General features: G+C 59.3%; 3 protein-coding genes across 11 annotated transcripts in view; 1 reads left to right on the forward strand and 2 right to left on the reverse strand.

Annotated features, from left to right (window-relative positions):
• FBXL6 (F-box and leucine rich repeat protein 6) overlaps positions 1 to 5,426 on the reverse strand; it is a 173,768-nt gene extending 168,342 nt beyond the window's left edge. The window contains exon 1 of the mRNA XM_079984336.1: positions 5,349 to 5,426. Within this exon, the coding sequence (XP_079840462.1) occupies positions 5,349 to 5,411 (63 nt within the window). The 5' untranslated portion in view covers positions 5,412 to 5,426. The remainder of the gene's footprint in view (positions 1 to 5,348) is intronic.
• Positions 1 to 11,511, forward strand: part of BOP1 (BOP1 ribosomal biogenesis factor) — a 65,610-nt gene extending 54,099 nt beyond the window's left edge. For both annotated transcript variants that reach the window (XM_079984306.1, XM_079984305.1), the window contains 13 exons: positions 3,861 to 4,015; positions 4,340 to 4,457; positions 4,552 to 4,653; positions 6,832 to 7,044; positions 7,231 to 7,392; positions 7,910 to 7,990; positions 8,224 to 8,293; positions 8,432 to 8,564; positions 9,457 to 9,637; positions 9,811 to 10,099; positions 10,360 to 10,444; positions 11,017 to 11,124; positions 11,242 to 11,511. In XM_079984306.1, coding sequence (XP_079840432.1) covers positions 3,861 to 4,015; positions 4,340 to 4,457; positions 4,552 to 4,653; positions 6,832 to 7,044; positions 7,231 to 7,392; positions 7,910 to 7,990; positions 8,224 to 8,293; positions 8,432 to 8,564; positions 9,457 to 9,637; positions 9,811 to 10,099; positions 10,360 to 10,444; positions 11,017 to 11,124; positions 11,242 to 11,395 — 1,851 coding nt within the window. In that variant the 3' untranslated portion in view covers positions 11,396 to 11,511. The remainder of the gene's footprint in view (positions 1 to 3,860; positions 4,016 to 4,339; positions 4,458 to 4,551; positions 4,654 to 6,831; positions 7,045 to 7,230; positions 7,393 to 7,909; positions 7,991 to 8,223; positions 8,294 to 8,431; positions 8,565 to 9,456; positions 9,638 to 9,810; positions 10,100 to 10,359; positions 10,445 to 11,016; positions 11,125 to 11,241) is intronic.
• A 420-nt stretch (positions 11,512 to 11,931) lies between these two features.
• Positions 11,932 to 20,074, reverse strand: part of MROH1 (maestro heat like repeat family member 1) — a 65,020-nt gene continuing 56,877 nt past the window's right edge. For all 8 annotated transcript variants that reach the window (XM_079984140.1, XM_079984133.1, XM_079984139.1 and 5 more), the window contains 9 exons: positions 18,419 to 18,556; positions 17,896 to 18,010; positions 16,630 to 16,776; positions 16,189 to 16,377; positions 15,448 to 15,603; positions 15,206 to 15,340; positions 14,299 to 14,401; positions 14,105 to 14,170; positions 11,932 to 12,606 (listed from right to left, as the gene is read on the reverse strand). In XM_079984140.1, coding sequence (XP_079840266.1) covers positions 12,521 to 12,606; positions 14,105 to 14,170; positions 14,299 to 14,401; positions 15,206 to 15,340; positions 15,448 to 15,603; positions 16,189 to 16,377; positions 16,630 to 16,776; positions 17,896 to 18,010; positions 18,419 to 18,556 — 1,135 coding nt within the window. In that variant the 3' untranslated portion in view covers positions 11,932 to 12,520. The remainder of the gene's footprint in view (positions 12,607 to 14,104; positions 14,171 to 14,298; positions 14,402 to 15,205; positions 15,341 to 15,447; positions 15,604 to 16,188; positions 16,378 to 16,629; positions 16,777 to 17,895; positions 18,011 to 18,418; positions 18,557 to 20,074) is intronic.

The raw sequence follows: 20,074 nt of genomic DNA on the forward strand, positions 1-20,074 counted from the left end.
GAGCAATTGGGTGCCTCCTGGCTGTTTCTCTGCAGAAGTTCAGAAGCCAGGAGATTTGGGGATGGGGGATAAATGCACAAGAAGAGACTAGGATGCCAGGCTGACTTTTCTCCCTTGCCTAGCTGGCTAGACACCCCCAGGATTTGGCCTCCCTCCCACAGCCAAGAGGGTAACCAACTTAGCACATAAAAAATAGCCTTTTTCATAAGCGGGTGGCCAGCAGGAGTAGTCTGGAATAACCAGGTTTGATATTCCTCCTCTTCCGCTGGAGAGCAGCAAGGCTCTTCTCAACCCTCCTTCTCCCAGAGCACAGGGTAACTGCCTGGGGGTGTTGTTGGGGGGGGGGTGGAGCCTAGTGACCAAGTTGCCCTCCTTGCCATGCATTCACGCTCCCACTTCCTTCCCAAGAAGATGGAGAAACGCTGGGTCTCCATGAAGGAGGGGAGAGATCTGAGCAGTCCGGTGTGTGGAGGGGGACACCCCTTCCTCTTCCCTCTCCACCCCCCAGTTCCACATCCTTCCACTGCCTTTCCCCCTGCCCCTCTCTTCTCCCCCTTCCCCCTTCCTCCACGTGGACCAGCTATTTTCAAGAAAGTGCTACTGGGAAAAGAATCCTTTCCCTTGCCAGGAATGCACACCGAGGAATGCCTGGGCTGTTCCAAGAGCAACTTCCAGACGTGTGGCTGAGTGACGGCAGCTCCTTGTGGAGTGGGGGGAGGACTAGGGGGGGGCTGCAGCCTCCTTTGTGAGTAAGCGCTCAGGCTGATGTGTTAACTACACGGGAGGCGGGAGGGAGGGGATGGATAGATGGCTACTGGCTGCTTCCACAGAGGAGGGGAAAAACTCCCCTGGAGCAGCTCTTGGCTGCTGCCCTCCCGCCTTGGCTGGCTCTTGAAATCCAAGCGAGGAAGGGGAAGGGGGTGTTGATCGTCTTGCCCTGACCTTTGTGGTGGCAACAGCAGCAGATTCACCAGGCACCCCCAGCCCCTCTCCTGGCAGGCCAGCTCTTCCCCAGTTCAAAAGAAAAGGCTCGAAATTCTGCAGCAAGAGGATTCTTCCCAACCCGCCATTGTGTTTCTGAGGACTTTGCAAGAGAAGCTTGAAGCCCTTCAGGCACACAGCATTGGCAAAGCCGCGGGGGACCGAAGCTTGCTTTTACCAAAACTTAAATAAGTGGGAGCTGAGACCTGAGGTTGACACCAGAGCAGGATGCTGCTCTGGCCAGTTATTTCCCTCTTGGTGTTGGTGCTTGGAACCTTCTTTGGAGGGGCGCTTTCCAGTGATTCCACGCCAAAGGCAACGGGTAGGCAGAAAATATGTACCTGGCAGCCTGCTAGCCAAGGAGGAATGCAGGGGGTGGCATTGGGGTGGATGAACTGTTTCTTCCTTGCAAGGCCTGCTGCAATCCAGGAGTGCGGCTGGGATCACCAGCCAGTGTTGTGGCTAAGGCAGAGGCACCCCAGACACTTCTCCCTGGCCCAGTGCGCAGAGGGGCTCTCCAGTGCTCTTTGCACGTACAGCCTGGTCATGCCGGGGGAATGCCTTGGAAGGGAGTCAGTTGGACGTCCTTGGAGCTGGCATCCTCCTCCTCCTCCTCCCCAGGCCCAGCCATACCTTCCCGGCTGGAAAATTCCTGGCAGGACCCTAGAAAGGGAGACCAGGGGTGCTGAGTGGATAGACCAGGGGAGCCTCTCTCTCTCTCTCTCTCTCTCTCTCTCTCTCTTCCGGGGCCCTTAACCACCCACTTCCACCACCGTCACCCCAGCCACTTGTTGCTTCCTGTGTGTGTGTGCTTATGGGAACCAGATGGTGCAGCCTCTGAGCATGCAAGGGCAGAGGTCACATTCACACCTCCCTCCCAGACAGCCTGTAATTGGGAGGAGGGGTCCCCCTTTTCTTGTGCGCTCTGCCCTTGAGCAAGAGGGAGAGGGGATGCTGTGTGTGTGTGTGTGTGTGTGTGTGTGTGTGTGAGAGAGAGAGAGAGAGAGAGAGAGAAAGAGAGAGAGAGTGTACAATGGCTGTAAGAAGTCAAACAAGGAGATCTATCTATATATCTCCATCCCCTCTGGGAAGGGGTTTCTGTCTGTTTTTCTTCACTCTCCCCCATCACCACATGTGCCACCCCCATTCCCCACAGAAGAGGATGGGTTGGGGGTGCTCCCTGGGGTGCCCTCCAGTCTCACACCCACAGGCAAAGGAGCTGCTTCTCCTGCCTCCTCTGCTCCCTCTTTCCAGAGCATGCCAAAAGTGGTAAATTCAGTTAGGTCTGCAGTGGCCTTTTGGGTTCCACTTCGGTGAAATGTTCTGGATGGAGCTGAGGAGCCCACGAATGAAGGGCTGTGACACCTCCAACCTCTGGGGGGGGGGGTAGAGCTTTAGATCTCTGCAAGTGCCTGTGCCTTAAACCAAACCTTGGGCACATTGCATTCTGGGACACATGGTCTGCCTTGACGTGCTTCTCCAGATGTGTTTCCAGTGGTGTCCTTTGGCAAGTCCGGATGCTACACGTGCACATGCTCCCAGTGGTGATGGTGGTTTTGCCACCTAAAGGTGGCAATCTAATCAGCATGTGGGGGGGGGTGTAGACTGAGTTCTGCTTTCCCAGCCGGGGGCCAATCCAGCGAAGATGGAATCACAGCAGATGCGGAGCTGGCCGAGGCCAGAGCTGGGGGCTGCCAGCCCTGCGAGTGCTGGAAAGTGTGAGGCTCCCTCCTCTGCGCATGGCTGCTGACCACCCCCACCCCCTCTGTACTTTAACAAGTTTCTGAAGGGCGCCCATAAATCCCCAGCTCTGCCTTTAATGAGCTGCTTGCCGCGCTCGGTGGTGGCGCCCCGGCCGTGGTTCCAATCATGGAGCCATTAGAGGCAGCAGCTGAGTGTAACCCACCCAGCCCTTTCTGGGATTTGCCAGATGCCGGCCTTGATGGGCCTCCCACCTCCCCACACACACCCCGGCAGAGGAACCGAGGGGTGGCCATGCTGGAAAGAGAGGCAGAGGAGGAGGAGGAGGAGGAGCAAGAAGAGGATGCTTTGCCCCCTGGCGAGAGCCCTGACACCATAGGCTGCCCTGCCTGCTGGCCTGGCCCTGTTCCACTTGCCCCGGCTGGCTTGGAGGCTGCCTTGTACCAGGGCAGCCCACTTAGGCCCATGCTGCCTTTTCAAACAGGCAGCCTCTTCAGCTGCAAAGAGGTCTTTGCCAGCCCTGCTCCTTGGTCCTGTTCACTGGAGGGAGAGGGGGGGGGCTATCCAGGGATCGCATCTGGGACCTTCTGCGTACAAAGCAGGGCCTCCTGCCTGCATGCTGTCAGGAGGGAGGAGGGAAGCTGGTTGCATCTGGTGGCATTTTCATGGTTCCCTGGGAAGGTCTTCAGAAGCATCCCTCCGAGTCTGTGATACAGGCCAGGCCAACCAATTACCCTGCCCCACCTTCACCTGTGGTGGCTGCTGCTCCTCATCACTCTGACACACCTGGCTCCCTTACAAAGCCGTCCCTACCAGATGGTGCCAGCTGCAAGCCAGCAGGGTGGGTGAGGCTGCCTTCATTGGGTGGGTGGGGAGGGAGAGGCTGTCAGCAGGCATTGTGGTTCTCTCTCTGTGCCTCTGCATCCATCCTGCCTGGTTTGGTGGTGCAGAGTCAGGATTTGAGGCCAAGCCAGGGCTGGCGCTGAGCAGTCTTGGTTTCCCTTGGACATCCTGCAAGAGCCCATTCATGGGTGAGGGAGGGGAGCAATTTTGGACATGCCATTGTGGGGGGGGGGTGTGTGATTGATGCCCTCCAGACCTTCCCCTGAACCTGAGCAGGTGCCTTCAGGCCTCCAGAGCTGGCTTTTGTCTTATCCCTCGCCCTCTTCCTCCTCCAGGACATCCGCAACACAGTGGGCAACATCCCCATGGAGTGGTACCAGGACTTCCCCCACATTGGCTATGACTTGGATGGGAAGAAGATCTACAGGCCCATCCGCACCAAGGATGAGCTGGACAAGTTTTTGGAGAAGATGGAGAGCCCTGACTACTGGTGAGGGGCCCTGAGCTGGCAAAGGGTGGCAAGGGGAGGGGGGAAACACCAAGCAGTTCAGTAATGTCCTCACATCCAAAGTGCTTCGTGTGCAGCATTATCTCACCAGTCTTTGCAGCTGCCCCAGAAAGTCAGCCAGTGTCGTTACAGACAGGGCTGAGACCAAGAAAGTGTGCCCAGCACAGGGCTAGCCTGAGACTCGGGTCCTGCCAACAACTCAGGCCCTTATAGTTCTGCCACCTGTGCCCAACAAGGACTGGTCGGCAGGGTGGGCAGCCTGTCTGTCCCCCCCCCCTTTCACCCTCCCCTTTCACCCCACCCCAGGCGGACCGTCCAGGACAAGATGACAGGAGTGGACATCAAGCTATCTGATGAGCAGGTGGATTTGGTGCACCGTCTCCAGAGGGGCCAGTTTGGGGATGTAAATTTCAACCCATACGAGGTAAGGAAAGGCCTGCCGCCCAATGGCAATGAGGGTCCTCCTCTTCCCCCGCCACTCTTCAGCTCCGCCCTCCTAAGCCCCGCCTCTCTTGCAGCCCGCCATCGACTTCTTCAGCAGCCAGGTGATGATCCATCCTGTGACGAACCGCCCAGCCGACAAGCGGAGCTTCATCCCCTCCCTCATTGAGAAGGAGAAGGTGAGCAGGAGAGGGAGGGAAGGGAGGGGTCTGGGCCAGGCGTCTCCCATCAAGCACCGGAGGGGGGGGGGGCGGGGACAGAAGATTCAGGCAATATGAGACCTGGATCTCCAAGCGGAGCTGAAATCCTACCCAGATCTGATGAGGTGCTCTTATTAATCCCCATATGCTCCTCCCCAACTAGAGGGCCCCACCCTGGTGGAGAGAAGGACCCCCCCCCCATCAGTACACCCTGGGGACAGCCCTGCCCCTGAGGAGCCCCATGCTGGAAATGCCTTGAGCCACAGCGAGCATTTGGCTCTGGGCACGGAAGCCAGGCCACTGAACTGGCCACAGCAGCTGCTGCTGCTGCACACCAAGATGTTGCTGGTCAAGCCTGGTCAGAAGAGACATCCACTCAGTGCAAAACCTGGGCCAAAACAAAGAAGATGAATTTTAACAGGGAGAAATGTAAAGTATTGCACTTGGGCAAAAAAAATGAGAGGCACAAAAACAAGATGGGTGGCAGCTGGCTTGAGAGCAGTACATGTGAAAAGGATCTAGGAGTCTTGGTTGACCACAAACTTGACATGAGCCAACAGTGTGACACGGCAACTAAAAAAGCCAATGCAATTCTGGGCTGCATCAATAGGAGTATAGCATCTAGATCAAGGGAAGTAATAGTGCCACTGTATTCTGCTCTGGTCAGACCTCACCTGGAGTACTGTGTCCAGTTCTGGGCACCACAGTTCAAGAAGGACACTGACAAACTGGAACATGTCCAGAGGAGGGCAACCAAAATGGTCAAAGGCCTGGAAACGATGCCTTATGAGGAACGGCTAAGGGAGCTGGGCATGTTTAGCCTGGAGAAGAGGAGGCTAAGGGGTGATATGATAGCCATGTTCAAATATATAAAAGGATGTCACATAGAGGAGGGAGAAAGGTTGTTTTCTGCTGCTCCAGAGAAGCGGACACGGAGCAATGGTTCCAAACTACAAGAAAGAAGATTCCACCTAAACATTAGGAAGAACTTCCTGACAGTAAGAGCTGTTTGACAGTGGAATTTGCTGCCAAGGAGTGTGGTGGAGTCTCCTTCTTTGGAGGTCTTTAAGCAGAGGCTTGACAGCCATATGTCAGGAGTGCTCTGATGGTGTTTCCTGCTTGGCAGGGGGTTGGACTCAATGGCCCTTGTGGGCTCTTCCAACTCTATAATTCTATGATTCTATGAACCTGAGCTCTGCATCAGCCATCTGCTCCCAGGCAGGTGGAGGCACCTGGTCTTAAACATTCACCTGGGGCAATTCTGGGTCCAGCAAGGGGCCCAGGAGGACTTGCCGGCACTGTCTGCCCCTGAAAATGCTCGCTAGCGTGCAGAGAAAGCAACATCTAGGACAGAGGTCAGCAAACTCTCTTTGGAGGGGGCCGGTTCACTGCCCCCCAGACCTTGTAGCGGGCCAGACTGCACACATGGCAGAGAGGGCTTCTCTCTGTCTCCCCCCGCCCCTGCCTACCTATGGTGCTGCTGGTGCAAGGCTGGGCTGGCTCCAGAGAGGCGCTGCGCTCTGCCAACTGTGGCTCCAGTGCCTGCCCTTGTGAGCGGCAGAGGCTGGCGGCAGCAGAGGGACGAGCAGCCCGAAAGGGCTGGCTGGCTCCGTAGAGGCGCTGCCCAAAATGGCACTCATCCAGCTCAGCCCAGCCCCCTTCCTTCTCTACACAGGGTGGGGAGAAGCCAGGAGGAGGCTCCATGGTGTGTGAGAAGAAGAGGAGGGGAATGGTGCAGGAAAAAAATTAACAAAAAAAATTAATGAAGGAATCCACACGATCCACGGGCCACCCGTGGGCCGGATCTTGAGGGCAATTGGGCCGGATGCGGCCCACAGCCGTAGTTTGCTGACCCCTGATTTAGGCAGTTAGGAAAGCTTAAATGTACCTGAGCAAGAAGAAAGTTTGTTGGCTGGAACACAGGAAAACAAGGAAATAGTTAGTGTTAAAAAGCAGGTTCCTAGGAAGGAGTCGATTCTGTGGCCCACTTGAGGAAGAGAGACTCATCAGCTCCGTCTCTGGCCAAGGGGAGCCTTGAGCACCATGAAGGCAGCCTCTTCCCAGGTTCTCCTCCCACCCACCCACAGGGAGGAACAGGCAGCTCTCAAAGGCCTTTGCCAGGAGCGGCTTCCTTACTGAGCAGGTCCCCATTTGCAGGTCTCCAAGTTGGTCCACGCCATCAAGATGGGCTGGATCAAGCCCCGGAAGCCCAAGGAGGACATGCCGGCGTTCTATGACCTTTGGGCTCAGGAGGATCCCAATTCCATCCTGGGGCGGCACAAGATGCATGTTCCCGCCCCCAAGCTCCCTCTGCCCGGCCATGAGGAATCGTACAACCCTCCGCCAGAATACCTCCCTACTGAGGAAGAGGTGAGCCGGCAGGAGGGGGAGCAGGCTGGGGCGGCCGGGGTGTGCGTGTTTGGATCAGGGAAAGAGAGTCTGTGGGCCCCACTCAGGTGGGGAAGCAGAACACGCAGAGGGTCTCCTGGGGTCCCATCTCCAGCTGCTTTTCTACTTCCAGGTGACCTCCGTCTCTTTCTCTCCCTCTTCCTGCAGAAGCTGGCCTGGGAGCAGCAGGAGCCTTCGGAGCGCAAGCTGAACTTTGTGCCCCGCCGGCATGACTGTCTGCGCCGGGTGCCTGCCTACCCCCGCTTCATCCACGAGCGCTTTGAGCGCTGCCTGGACCTCTACCTCTGCCCACGCCAGAGGAAGATGCGGGTATGTAGAAGCCACGGGTCTCTCCCAGGGTGGGGGCGGCCGAGAATGCAGGTCGGCTGGCACCAAGGCCTGCTGCCTGCCTCCCCTGGGTGGGACAGGATTATGAACAAATGAAGGAATATGCCACTCACCTTCCCAAATGGCTTCGAAGCAGCTTGCAAGTACAAAATCCACACCAAATTAAAATCCACAGTAGCGTCAAAACATTAAACACATCCATAAAATGTACACTAACACAAGGCAGTTAAGGGGCAGGACTGGAAGAGTCGCCACCTGAGATGCTGGTGTGCAGGAGAGTGGCAGGGGGCTTGGCAGTCACAAAGCTGAGACTGCAAAGGTTGGTCCGGCTTCCAGAGGCAGACATCTCCGGAAGGAGGAGGTGGCAGGGATATGCCCCCCTGGGAGCCTGTGCAAAGGGGTCTGGCCTCTCCCCTTAAGGCAAGCTGCCTTCCTGGAGCAGAAGGCCCCGTGGAAGGCCTTTTGCATGCCGTTTGCTCACAGCTTCCTTCTCTTCTAGGTCAACGTGGATCCTGAGGATTTGATCCCCAAACTGCCCAAGCCGCGGGATCTGCAGCCGTTCCCCACCGTGCAGGCCTTGGTAAGGCTTCGGAGGGACCCCAGCAAGGGGAGGCAGGGCCCCCCCTGCTTCCCTCTCTGGCTTTTATGCTGTGGGTGGGAGCAGGGTATAGAAGGGAAGAGACAGCCAGGGAAGAGACAGCCAGGGGTCTAGTACTGCCCCAGTCAGTGGAGTGGGCAGTGAGAGCACCGTGTGAGGAGTCTCTGGCCCATCTTTCCAGCCTTGCCTGCTTCACTCCCTCCTTCTCTCGCCAGGTCTATCGTGGCCACACCAACCTGGTGCGCTGCCTCAGCGTCTCCCCCAGTGGACAGTGGCTGGCCTCAGGTAAGCAGCGGCTCTGGACGGGCACCGGGAGCACAGGCCGCTTCTCGGTGGGGAGGGGAGCAGGGGCCACTTACCCTCTGGGAAGAGGCAGACAGCTCCCTGCCCACCCTCACCCTGGTTGTGCCTGGGCTTGCGCAGGTTCCGATGATGGGACGGTGAAGTTCTGGGAGGTCTGCACGGCCCGGTGTGTGAAGACCCTCCCAGTGGAAGGTGCAGTGAAGAGCTTGGCTTGGAACCCCAACCCCACCGTCTGCCTGGTGGGCATTGCCGTGTGAGTACCCTCGCCCTCCTGGGAGCAGCCAAGGCGGAGGATCCTTCAGGGCGAAGGAGGGAAGGCAGCAGGGTCTCTGAAGGGTCTGCAGACGGGGCTCTTCTGGCTGGGTGAATAGCACAAAAGGGATCCTAAGCCAAAGGCCGGCTTGTGCTTGGTGTCCTTAGGGAAGCAGTCACAAACAAAACTGCCCATGTGGCCCTGGCAGGGCCTTTACACAAACCTTGTGGCAGCTCAGCTAGAGATGCTGAGCACAGTTCTGCCACCACCTCAAAAGGAGGGGATGGTGCAGCTGGGAAGGGTGCCTAGAACCCTCGAACTCGGGGCAGGGGGGAGAGGGAGGTCGTCCCATGAAGCTGTTTGCCAGGAGACACAGGAGACAGAGGAGGAGCCCCTTCTTCACACAGCATGGGGTCTGTTGCTGCTGCAAGATGTGCTGGGTGCCTGCTTAGGTAGCTCCGAAAGAGGGCTGTGAGGGTTCGTGCACGGAGGAAGGGCAGTCTTTCGCAGGGTGGCTGGATGGGAGGTCCAGGGGCAGAGGCAGCCTGTGCCACCAAAAGGCTTGGGCAGGTGGACAGCAGAAGAGGGCCACTCCCATCGTGTCCTGCTTGTGGGGAACCTGTGGCACATCTGGCCGGCCTCCGGTTCCTTCTGTTAAAATGTTTGCATGCCCCCTTTTGGCAGCTTTCAGAACAGCCAGTGAAACTGGCCCCAGAACGTGAGACTTGAGGAGCCCCTTCTGATCCTGCCCATCCAGGGTGTCCTTGCGCCACAAGCCAGGTTTCATCTGGGGGCTTCTGCAGCTCCAGGCCGCATTCTCTGTGCCCCTGGGACTCAGCAAGCACAATGTCCTCCTCCTCCTCACCTTTGTTTTCCATTCCCCGCCTTGCAGGGAGCAGTCAGTGCTCCTGGTGAACCCCAGCCTCGGGGACAAGCTGCTGTATGGGGCCACTGACCAGCTTCTGGATGCCTACGTGCCCCCCGAGGAGGAGCGGCCACAGCCTGTCACCTGGGAGGAGGCAACCGGAGAGGAGAGGAGCCGGGGCGTGCGCCTCATTGTCCGGCATGGGAAGGTACCCAAGGGGGGGAGGCTTTTGCTGTGGGGCTTGGGGCTGGACTCTCCCTGCTCTCTTAAGCCCAAAGCAAGGAGGGGAGCCCCCTCTCTGCTTATGTCTCATCTAAGAAACGGTGCTTGTGATGAATTTTGCCTGAGCACCGAGAGCCTTGTCTTGCCTCCCTCCTGCAGCCCCTGAAGCAGGTGACTTGGCACGCGAAAGGCGACTACTTTGCCACGGTTGTGCAGGACAACAGCCACCTGCAGGTGCTGATCCACCAGGCCAGCAAACGCTGGAGCCAGGCGCCCTTCCGGCGCAGCAAGGGCCAAGTGCAGCGCGTCCTCTTCCACCCGCTGAGGCCCTTCTTCTTCGTTGCCACGCAGCGCTTCATCCGCGTCTACAACCTCCTCAAGCAGGAGCTCACCAAGAAGCTGCACGCCAACTGCCAGTGGGTCTCCAGTGTGGCCCTCCATCCGGCAGGTGAGCAGAGCCTGGGCGGCGGCGGCAGCAGCAGCGTCCACGGGGAATACCCACTTGGCCCATGTGGGGGCAGCTGGACAGGGGTGGGCGTGGTGGGCCCTCCAAGGGGGAGGTGCCTGTCCGCTGCCCAAGAGGATGAGTTATGCCTCGCCTCCCCTGGGTGCTGCCCTTGCCCTGGGGCCAGACTGGAGCTGCAGCGCTCGGGCGTCCTTAGGGGGAGAGGCCCCTGCTGAAGGCTCCCTGCTTCCTTCCCCCCTTAGGTGACAACCTGATCTGCGGCAGCTACGACAGCAAACTCGCCTGGTTTGATCTGGACCTGTCCACCAAGCCCTACCGGGTGCTGAGGTCAGTCAGCAGAGAAGCCAGGGATGGGTGCAGGGCCTCTAGGCTCCCCCCTTTCCCACCCACCGCCCAAAGACCTGCAGCTGCCCTTGACTGGCCAGGCAGCACCCTCTTCCTGCCCCACCCGCCGCCTGTGTGGCTGCAGAGACGAGCAGGCAGGCTCAGCCCCCTCCTGTATCCACTCCAGCTGTGGATCTCAATTCACACCCCCATTTGCCAGCAGAACTGTTGGTTGTCTGACTCTTCCCCTCCCCGTGCAGAGAAGCACAACAGGTTGCCTGCAAGGCGGTGGTGCCCTCTTGTCTTGGGAATGGCCCCGAAAGGGATCTTACAATGGCCACCCATTGGGATAGTTGCTTGAGTGCGAGGCTGACCTCCCTTGGCCAGACTCCCTGCCTCTGTCCCACTAGAGACTCACATTTGCACAGATTTACTGCGTCTCCCTCACACACACGCTTGCTGGCAGAAGGAGGGGTGAGAGGCAAAGAAATCCCCCAACCCTCCTGCTGGCGCTTGCGAAGCAATAGAGGAGTGCCGCCGTGGCTGGATGAGGTTGACCTTCTCTCTCCCGGCAGGCACCACAAGGCAGCGCTGAGGGCTGTGGCTTTCCACCCGCACTACCCGCTCTTTGCCTCTGGCTCAGACGACGGCAGCGTCATCGTTTGCCATGGCATGGTTTACAAGTGAGTAGGAGGGTGAGGGTGGGGGGTAGAAGGATTGTTGGGGGAAACCCTCCTGCATAAGAGCCAGTGTGTGAGAGGGAATCAAACTCCTCTCCCCCCCCCCCCTCCCCAATGCAGTGACCTGCTTCAGAATCCGCTCATCGTTCCGGTGAAAGTGCTGAAGGGCCACGCACTGACCCACGACCTGGGGGTCCTGGACGTCGTCTTCCACCCCAGCCAGCCCTGGGTCTTCTCTGCAGGCGCAGATGCCACCGTCCGGCTCTTCACGTAACCCCCCTCCCCGGGTGGGACTGCGCATCCTGACTCGCTTTCCCAGGGCAGCGGAAGTGCCCTGGGCAGAGACTGAAGCCTGCCATACTTGTTTTATGATTAAATGGTTTAGATACATGATTGTGGATGGGCTCCTTTGTCCCAGGAATGGAAGGATTCCTAAAAAAATAGAGGGCAGAGCTGACGGTGGCCTCAAGGAAGGTCTTCCTGCTCAACTATTTTTATTATTTACACCTTTACATTGGAATACAGCTATGAATGGCCCTGAGGGTCATCTAGTCCAGCCTGCTGCAGTCGAGGAATCTCAGCTAAAGCATCCCTGTCGGAGGCCATCCAGCCTCTGCTTAAAACCTTCCAAGGGAGTCTGACCTACTTCTCAAACACCTCTTGCCCTCAGAAAGTTCTTTCTGATGTTTTGTTGGAATCTCTTTTTTGGTAGCTTGAAGCCATGGGTTCGAGTCCTACCCTCCAGAGCAGGTCTACAAAATCCTATGCAAAGTTCTAGTCCCCAATAGCCAAGGAAGCCTTGACACGGCGTTTCTGAGAAGCAAATACTTTATTAAAAATAGGTTGTCTGGTTTTATGTACAAATTCTGAGGAACAATGGATGAACCTGTGGAAGCTCTTGGAAGGGGCAGGAGAGAGAGTGCAGGAGCGGAGGGTCTTGCCAGTTCCTCTGTGCACAGTGGGAGAAGTGCCCCCGCTTCTCCCCGAAGTCCCAGATCCGTGTTAAGAGCAGCAGATAGTCCACACCTGATGGGGGGGGGGAGAGGGAGAAGAAGCCCGTGGAGGTGGAAGAGGCAGCACTGGAAAGGGTTTTTCTGTGCTCTGGTGCCTGGACCAGCCGGCTCATGCAGAGCAGCTCTGGCCTGTCCCTCGGGGGGGGGGTGCGCTTGGGACACGTGACTACGGACTGTACAAGTGGGGGTCGTGGCACCGCCGGAAGAGTCCTGGGGTCGTGGGCCTCCCCTGCCCCAGGCGGACGGCGTTGAGTGAGTGCTGTGGAAGACGTGAGGTGCCTGGAAAAGGCCTCCTGCAGGCCAAGGCGGGGTTGAGGTGCAGCAGGGAGGAAGATCGTCCGGTGAAGACAGCCTGCCAGGGTCCCACACGGGATGCTTGGAGGCCCTCAAACAATCCTGACGAGGCGGCCCAGGGTCTCGGCCACCTTCACCCGCACGGCTGTCACGGGGTCCTTCAGCAGCACAGTCAGAGCTGGGGGGGTGGGAAGCAGAGTCCGTCAGCAAGAAGCCAAGCGACTCCCTTCGCTGCGCAAGATGCAAGCTTGGGCCCAAGTGGCCCTTATTATCCTCGGCCTCCCGTGTGCCCTCAGACTCCTCCACCCCAAGACCCCCAACTGGGCCCTATCCTGCTTTGGAGCCAGAGCCCCACTCTGCAACCTGGAGGGCCAGACGGCACGCAGCCTGGCAAACCCCGCCAGAGCCTCTGAAGGGCCCTGGGCGCTGGGCAGCTCCGCCTGCTGGCACAGACCCAACTGCGAAGGGGAGCGCACGCCAAGAGTTCCTCTCGAGCAGCAGAGATACAATAATATTTTTCCAGTAGCATGTTTACACTGCAAATCCGAGACTCTCGTGTCCCTGCAGAGTGAACGAGGCGGCCTGATTTATGTGCGGAGCCGCTTCCCGTGGCTCAGCACTGGCCAGCTGCAGGAGCTCCCCCTGGGGGGGGGGCTGGCAGGCAGAGCGCCTCCCGCGCAATACGGGAAGCTGCGGTGACCCCATCCGGAGCCTGGCCTCCCCGCTCCCCAATTGCATCCCCCACTCCGGCAAACAGACGGGCCTCTCTTCAGGACCACTCCAACAGCCAACGGAAAGATAGTTTTCCCTTTTTTAGTGGTTTTTAAGCTCTGCTGGAAAGCTCAGAGATTTTCCGAGTCTTACTCGAAGCGATGAGGTCACTGCTGACAAGGAAAAACAGCCCCGAAATCCAGGAAAGTTCGTTACTCAAACTGGCTTCCTCTGCTGCGCTTTGAATGGCAGGTCCCTGCTCAGGGAGGGACATGCGCTGGGCATCTCTGATCGCCCCACTTCACATCGCTGGGCCTCCAGCCCCAGCACGCCTGAGGGCAGTCAGAGGAGCAGGTGACCCCCCGTCTCCCCAGGTCCCACCCAAAGGGCAGGCAGCCCTCGCCTGCAGTGCCCGGGGGGTCCCTGGCTGTGTGCTGTCTGCACTTGGCAGGAGGGATTCCAGCCCTCTTCAGTTCCCACCTCCCCATAGACACAACCCTCATTAACAGCCTCCTGGTATAGAAAGACCAATAAAGGGGGCGATGGTCCCCAAGGAAGAGGAGGAGAACATTTGGCCCATTAGCACAGCACGCATGCTCGGTCCGTGACCTGCATTTTCCCGCCTCCTTCCGAGATGGGTGTCAAGGCCGACTCTACCTCCACTGAACCTCAGGTGGAGACACTTCCCTGCCAGCCTCTGCCACCTGCAGGCTGCCTCTGCCCCAAAACCCCAGTGCCCAGCTGCAAGGGCACAAGCCAAGCCTAGCAAAAGCCCCCCCCAGGAGCTGCCGCCCTCACCCCTGCCAGGGGGCACCAAATTTTGAGCACCCTGGAAGGGCACCACAGCAGGAAAGACCAGCCTCAGCTGCCAAAGGGACAGGAGCTGGCCTTGGGCACCAGGAACCACCTGGGTGGAGGGGGAGACCTCAGGCGGCAAAGCGCCCTGCACCAGCCCTGAAACTCACCGGCAATGAGCTCATCCAGGTCCAGCTGTTGGCTGTGCTCTCTGTCCACATGGAGAACAAGGAAGCCTGGAAGGGAGGGCAAGAGGGTGACGCTCGGGGCAACGCAAGGGCCAAATCCCCTGATGCCCCCCCAGCTGGGGGACAAAGGGGTGGCCAGGAACCGCTCTGCCCAGGGTGCCCCTTGCCCGCCTCACCTACGAACATGGGGGCAGCCGCCCGGATGTCCGGCCAGTTGCTCTTGAAGTAGAAGAGGTTTGTGGCCACCAGGCGACTCAGCGTGTCGGGGTAAGACTGCATCTGCCAAGAGAGAGGGGAGACCCAGCGGAGGTGAGCAGTCAGCGCTGGAGGGGAGAGACCCCCCCCCCCTCAGGAGGAGAGTCCGTCCACCTGCTCCCCCCCCCCGGCCCCACCAGACCTGGAGGAAGGGAGCAGCAGAGACTTCTCTCTTCACCACCATCCCCCTCCCAACATCACCCAGAGTAAGGGATGTTCTGCTTCCATTGCCTGCCCCATTTGTTCCCCAACCCACTCTGGAGTCCTTTGAAGCCCTCTCAAGAACGGCTCCCACCACCGTGAGCCCAGCTGAGCTCTCAGGGCAAACGTCCGAGGCTCTGCTCAGCGTCCGATTTGGAAGACGGGCACGAGTGACGGGGCCTTTTCAGCCAGGGCACCCTGGGCTGTCACAACACTCAGGCTGCATGAGGCTACCTGCTTCACTGGGGATCTGGCCTGGCATAAACCAAGGTGGTTTTTCTTGCCTTTTAGCTGCTTTTTTAAAAATATCATTTATTAGACTTGCTAGGCACTCACTAGGAAAATATCCGAGTGGCTTTCAAAATGTTAACAGCTAAAGGTACAGCAGAGAGACACAGGGGGGACAGATGATAATAAAAGCATTGCAGTGGTCCAGAGACAGACTGGGTAAAATTTAGAAAGGTGGCCACCAGTCCAGAGGAGGTCTCTGGACAAAGAGGGAAAGTAAAAACATTTCTGAGGCCGAGAGGGGGACTCCCTGCTGTGCCACCTCGGAGGGAGGGCTTGGGGGCCATGCGCTCTGGTCAGGCAGGGTCTCCGCTACCCCGCCCCCCACTTCATACTCACCAGGTGTTTGCAGACGTCATTCATGAACTCGCCATAGTGGAGGCTCCGGTCCTCATGAAGGTGGTTTTGGAACATGTCGCAAAGGACGGGGCAGCCCATGCTGGGGCCACACTGGCGCAGGGCAAACTTGCAAGCCTGCAAAGGAGGACATGGGGGCGGCCTGTCAGCTGCCCCAAGAGCAAATCCTGCTCCCCCCCCCCCCCCGTGCCAGCCACAGCCCCTCCAACCGAAGAGAGACGCACCTTGACGACCTCTGGCTTTGGGTCCTGCAGGTGAAGCAGCAGAGTGACCAGCCCATTCAGGATCTGCTCAAAGAAAGCCTCTTCGCAGCTGCCGGCACTGAACTTGGTCAGGTGGCCAAAGAGGAGGATGGACGACCGGCGGAGCTCCTGCTTCTCCTGCAAGCAAAGCAGCGCCAGCTGTTGGGCTGTGGTGAAAGCGGCCCAGGGAGGGCCCTGCCCGTCCTCTGCCGTCCAGCCTCCTCAGGGTGGTGTCCCAAGAGACCAGGGCCCTGCGGGACTGGACATCTTTCTGCAGGGCCTGCAAGACAGAGCTGTTCCGCCTGGCCTTCCGTTCAGACTCAGTCTGACCCTTATGTTTCCCTCCCCTTAGGGTTTTGATGAGGCTGCATTTTAAATTGCATTTTAACCTGTATTTTAAATTGTTTTTTTTTTCTTTCCTTTTCTTTTCCCTATTATGTTTTTACTGTAGTTAGCTGCCCTGAGCCTGGCTCTGGCAGGGGAGGGCGGGGTAGAAATAAAATTTATTTTTATTATTAATATTATTATTATTAAACACAAGCTCCTCCCCCCAGCCACAGACCAGGATCCCCACCAGCAGGGAAGGACCCAAACCTGCCTCAGGAAGAGCTCTGGTGTGCTGTTTCTCCCCCGCCCTCCCCCAGGGGCTGAGCTGCCTTCTGCCCTAGCAGCCCCTTGGCCAGGGCATCATCCAGGCCAGCTTCCCCTCCCGGAAGCGCTTACGCTATCGAAGAAGGGCCGGATGCGGATGGCGATGTGGAGCAGCATGGAGCGGACGTCCCTCTCCTCCAGAAAGCCCAGGATCTTGGCGAGGCCCCCCATGGCTTCCAGGGCAACCAGGCTGTGGGGGTCGTCCTTGTCGTCCATGCCGTTCATCATGGAAGCCAGGAGCTGAGCCCCATGACGCCTCACCTGCAAGGGGGCACAAACCAGTCACCGTCAATGGCAGTGCCAGGGGTGGGTGTGCCCCAGCGCCTCTGCTGCAGTTGCTGCCCTACAGACCAGGGTGGCAGCACTGATCCAGAGGGGGCCAGGGCCGAAGCCCACCCTGGCACCCCTCCTGTGCCCAAGGAAGAGCAGCCTCGTCCTGGCAGATATTAAAGGGGAGGAGGAAAGGGAAGCAGGGGAAGCAGAGGGGGCCCATCCACTGGCATCTGCCCTCACCTTCTCTGGCGAGCCTGAAGCCATGTTGCCCAAGCCGCGCAGGGCCAGCATCCGCACGGAGGTGCAGGGGTCCCTCTGCCGGGCCGTCATGCTGTCCATCACGGACGCCAGCAGGACAAGGTCGTTCACCACGTTGCTGCTGAGGAGCTGAAAGGTGCAAGCGGTGAGCACAGAGACACACCGGCCACCCTCCCCAGAGTCGGAGTCTGCAGCTCCCCTTGAGGCGCCCCAGGACCCCCCACCTTCCAGAGGAGGCTCCCCAGGGCTCAGGGTCAGGCCAGAAGGGAGAGGGACCAAGGCCCCCCTAGCTCTGCTCTCCGGCCTCGGAGCCTTTCCTGGCCAGACGCCTCCCTCTGTCCCTGGCACATCGGGTGAGAGTGGAGGGCAGCTCACACCTCATCACCTTCCTGAGGGGGCTGGGGGGCCGCAGGCGCCGGCTCCTCAGAGCTGCTATTTTAAAGCTTCAGCCGGACGGCAGGCCCAGGCAGGCAGCCAGCCCTTCGGCTCTGGGCCCACATCCAGCCACAGGACTCCCCGCCGCTCAGTCCCAGGCCACTCCATCAGCGGAGATGCAAAGAGGTGCTTTATGAGCCAGGACTGAGCCGGGCAGCAACACGAGGGGGGGGGGCTCTGTGTAACAAAGGCCACTTGGAAAGCCCCAGCTGGAGGTGGGGAGTCGGGCAAGGAGGTATAGGGGTTACAGCAGCAGCAGCAGCAGCAGCAGGGAGGGGGGTGCCTGACGCAGCAGCTGGACACCCTTCCTCAGGAGTGAGGAGGTGACGCTTTGCTGGCTCCTGGGGCTGAGGGGCAGCTCCCCTCCAGTGGGGGGCGGGAGAAGGGAGCTAAGAGGCGGAGCCCCTGACTTGCATGCAGTAGGTCCCAGGTTCAGTCCCCACTGGCAGCTGTTCCTGCTGCTGCTGCCAGTCAGTGCAGGCAGTAAGGAGCAAGAAGGAGCAAAGGTCTTAAACAGGGGAAGGCAGCTTCCCAGGTTCCGCTTAAACAGCAGCCTTGGCTAGGGAGGGGCCCCCCTTGGTCACCTTCCTACCAGCCTGCGAGTCATGGGTGGGGGGAGAGGACAAATCAGAATATTCGGAGAGTCTCCAGGGAAGGGTCCATGGCCACAACACACACAGACACAGCCAGAGCTCTTGGCAGTCTCCCCCTTTGCAGTTTCCCCTCTCTTTACTGCCTTGCCCATCCTGGCGAAGGCCAACAGCAGGACCGCCAGCAGGAGGACCCCCCCCCCCGGCCCCTTCGTGGACCCACCTCCGCAAAGAAGGCCGTGGTGGTCAAGCGCTGGCTGTCGTAGATGCTGTTCAGCATGGGGGAGAGGGTCTTCACAATCAGGGGCAGCTTGGGCCCAGCGTGCTTCGCCATGGCGCTGAGGAAGGAGAGGGCACCCACCCCAATTGAGAAGGCCTCTCGCCACGTAGGGGGCAGCCCCCACCCACCATGCCAGCTCTGCTCCTTGGGAAGCAGGAGGGGAGGGGGCTCCCATCTCCGCCACGGCTTCCCCCTCCCAATGACTCCACAGCCCTGCCGAGGGATTCAGCCCAGCGGCTCGTCTTCTCCGTCTCCCTGCCATCGCACTGGCTACTGAACCCACGGACTCCGCTCAGTCCCAGGGCCAAACTGGGAGGCAGGTTTCTTGGGATTGCAGCAAGCATCTCAGCACAAGAGCCTGTTCTGCTCCTGGCCTAAGTGTGCCAGCTGAGCCCCGTCCCCCCCACCCAGGGCAGCCCCAGGAGACGGGCTCAAGCGGGCAGAGCCTCCTCTGCCTGCCACCCACCTGGCCAGGACGGCGACGCCATCGTGGTGCCTCTCCACGCTTCTCAGGGACTCCCAGCCGCCCGAGGCCGACACTGCCCTGGCCACCTCTTCGCTGCCCCCCTGCGTCAGCATGGCCTTGAGGGTCTCCACGGCAGAGCTTGGGAGGGGAGAGAGAGAGAGAGAGAGAGAAGGTCCACTCGATTCTGCCTCTGAGAGAGGGGAGGGTGGGGGAGAGGGGCCGGATCCGTGGCTCCTGCCACCCCAGGCGCCTCTTGGAGGTGCTCAAGGCTGTCGGCCGCAACGCTAAGAAGCCCCGGGCGGCTGGCGCGGCTGCTCAGAGGAGGTTTTGCCTGCATTAGTGTTTTATGGGGGTGGGATTATTGCGCCGTGAGCGGAGCGTGACATCTGGAAAACCTCCATTGTCCTGTCACACTAAGCCCAAAATACGAGGGGAGGATATGATGATTTGGGGTCCCCCAAAACAGGAAACCAGGAGGGCAGCCTGCTCTTCTCCACCAGCGTCCGAGAGGAGAGACAGGTGCCCTTCTCTGGACCCAGCCTGGCTACGTGGGGGGAAGGGACCTGGCATGGAGACTCCCGTCTTGCCCAGAGCCTCCAGTCATTGCCAGGATCTGGCTCACCAACCAGTTGGGAATCTGTTTGCTGTCTGCACACAGCTCTGGTGGAACACACCAAGGGAGTTTGCCGACTCCGACCAGGGAGGGGGGTGATTCTGTGGCCCCCCAGGGATGTTGCTGGACTCCCAGCATCCCTTTCCAGTGGCCCTGCTGGGAGTCCAAGAACCTCTGGGGGACGGCAGGCTCCCCCTCTCTGGCGCGGGGAAAGGACGCCAGCAGTTGGGGCAGCGAAGCCAAGGTTGTGCCTTGCTTGCCGGTAGCCCAGCGAGGTGCACCCACCACCCCTGGGAGGCTGACCCTGTGGGCTTCTAAGTGGGGCAGCCAACTTGAAATGGCGCAGAAGCAGTGAGCACCCACAGGCACACAGGCCAAGGGACCCCCTGGCCAAACAGACCCTTCCCTCCCACGCCAAAGGGCCCTTGGCAGGCAAATGCCGCTGTGGCCGCTGGATGGGCGTTGACACCATTAAGAAACACGATCACATTGAAGCACCCAGTGCAGCCACTGCCTGCCAGGCCAAGGTGCCAGGGGGAGCCAGGGGGCGCAGGGTCGTCCCCCAGCCGATGCAAGTGGCGCAAGAGCACCACACTCTGCACGCAGGGGAAACACCTGCTGCGTCTGACACTGCCCCACAGAAACCAAAAAGCAAGCCCCACCTCCCTGAGGAGGGGCAGGGAGTGGATGAAGGAAGTGCAGGCGATGGCCAGAGGTGCCCAATGCCCCCCCCCCAGGGCCGAGGCATCCACAGCACTGCTGCTCTGCATGTCACAGGGGGGAGAGCCAGGCTCCCAGCGATTCACAGCAAGGCTGCTTTGAACGTGCATCTCCCCCCACCTCCCAAAATTCAATTTTTATTCAGGAAAATGCTTCCCTGGCCTGTGCAGCACTGAGCAGCTCCTCCCTGCCTTGCTGGAGAGGCAGACGTAACCCAACCCGGCAGCCGTGAGAGAGAGAGCGAGGGCACCTCTGCACGCACCATGCAAAGAATGCGAAGGCGAAAACCACAAGCCAGGCTGCAACAGGAAGAGCGATTTAAT

Source organism: Podarcis cretensis, assembly GCF_951804945.1.
Source record: "Podarcis cretensis genome assembly, chromosome: 7".
Classification (NCBI taxonomy): Eukaryota; Metazoa; Chordata; class Lepidosauria; order Squamata; family Lacertidae; genus Podarcis; species Podarcis cretensis.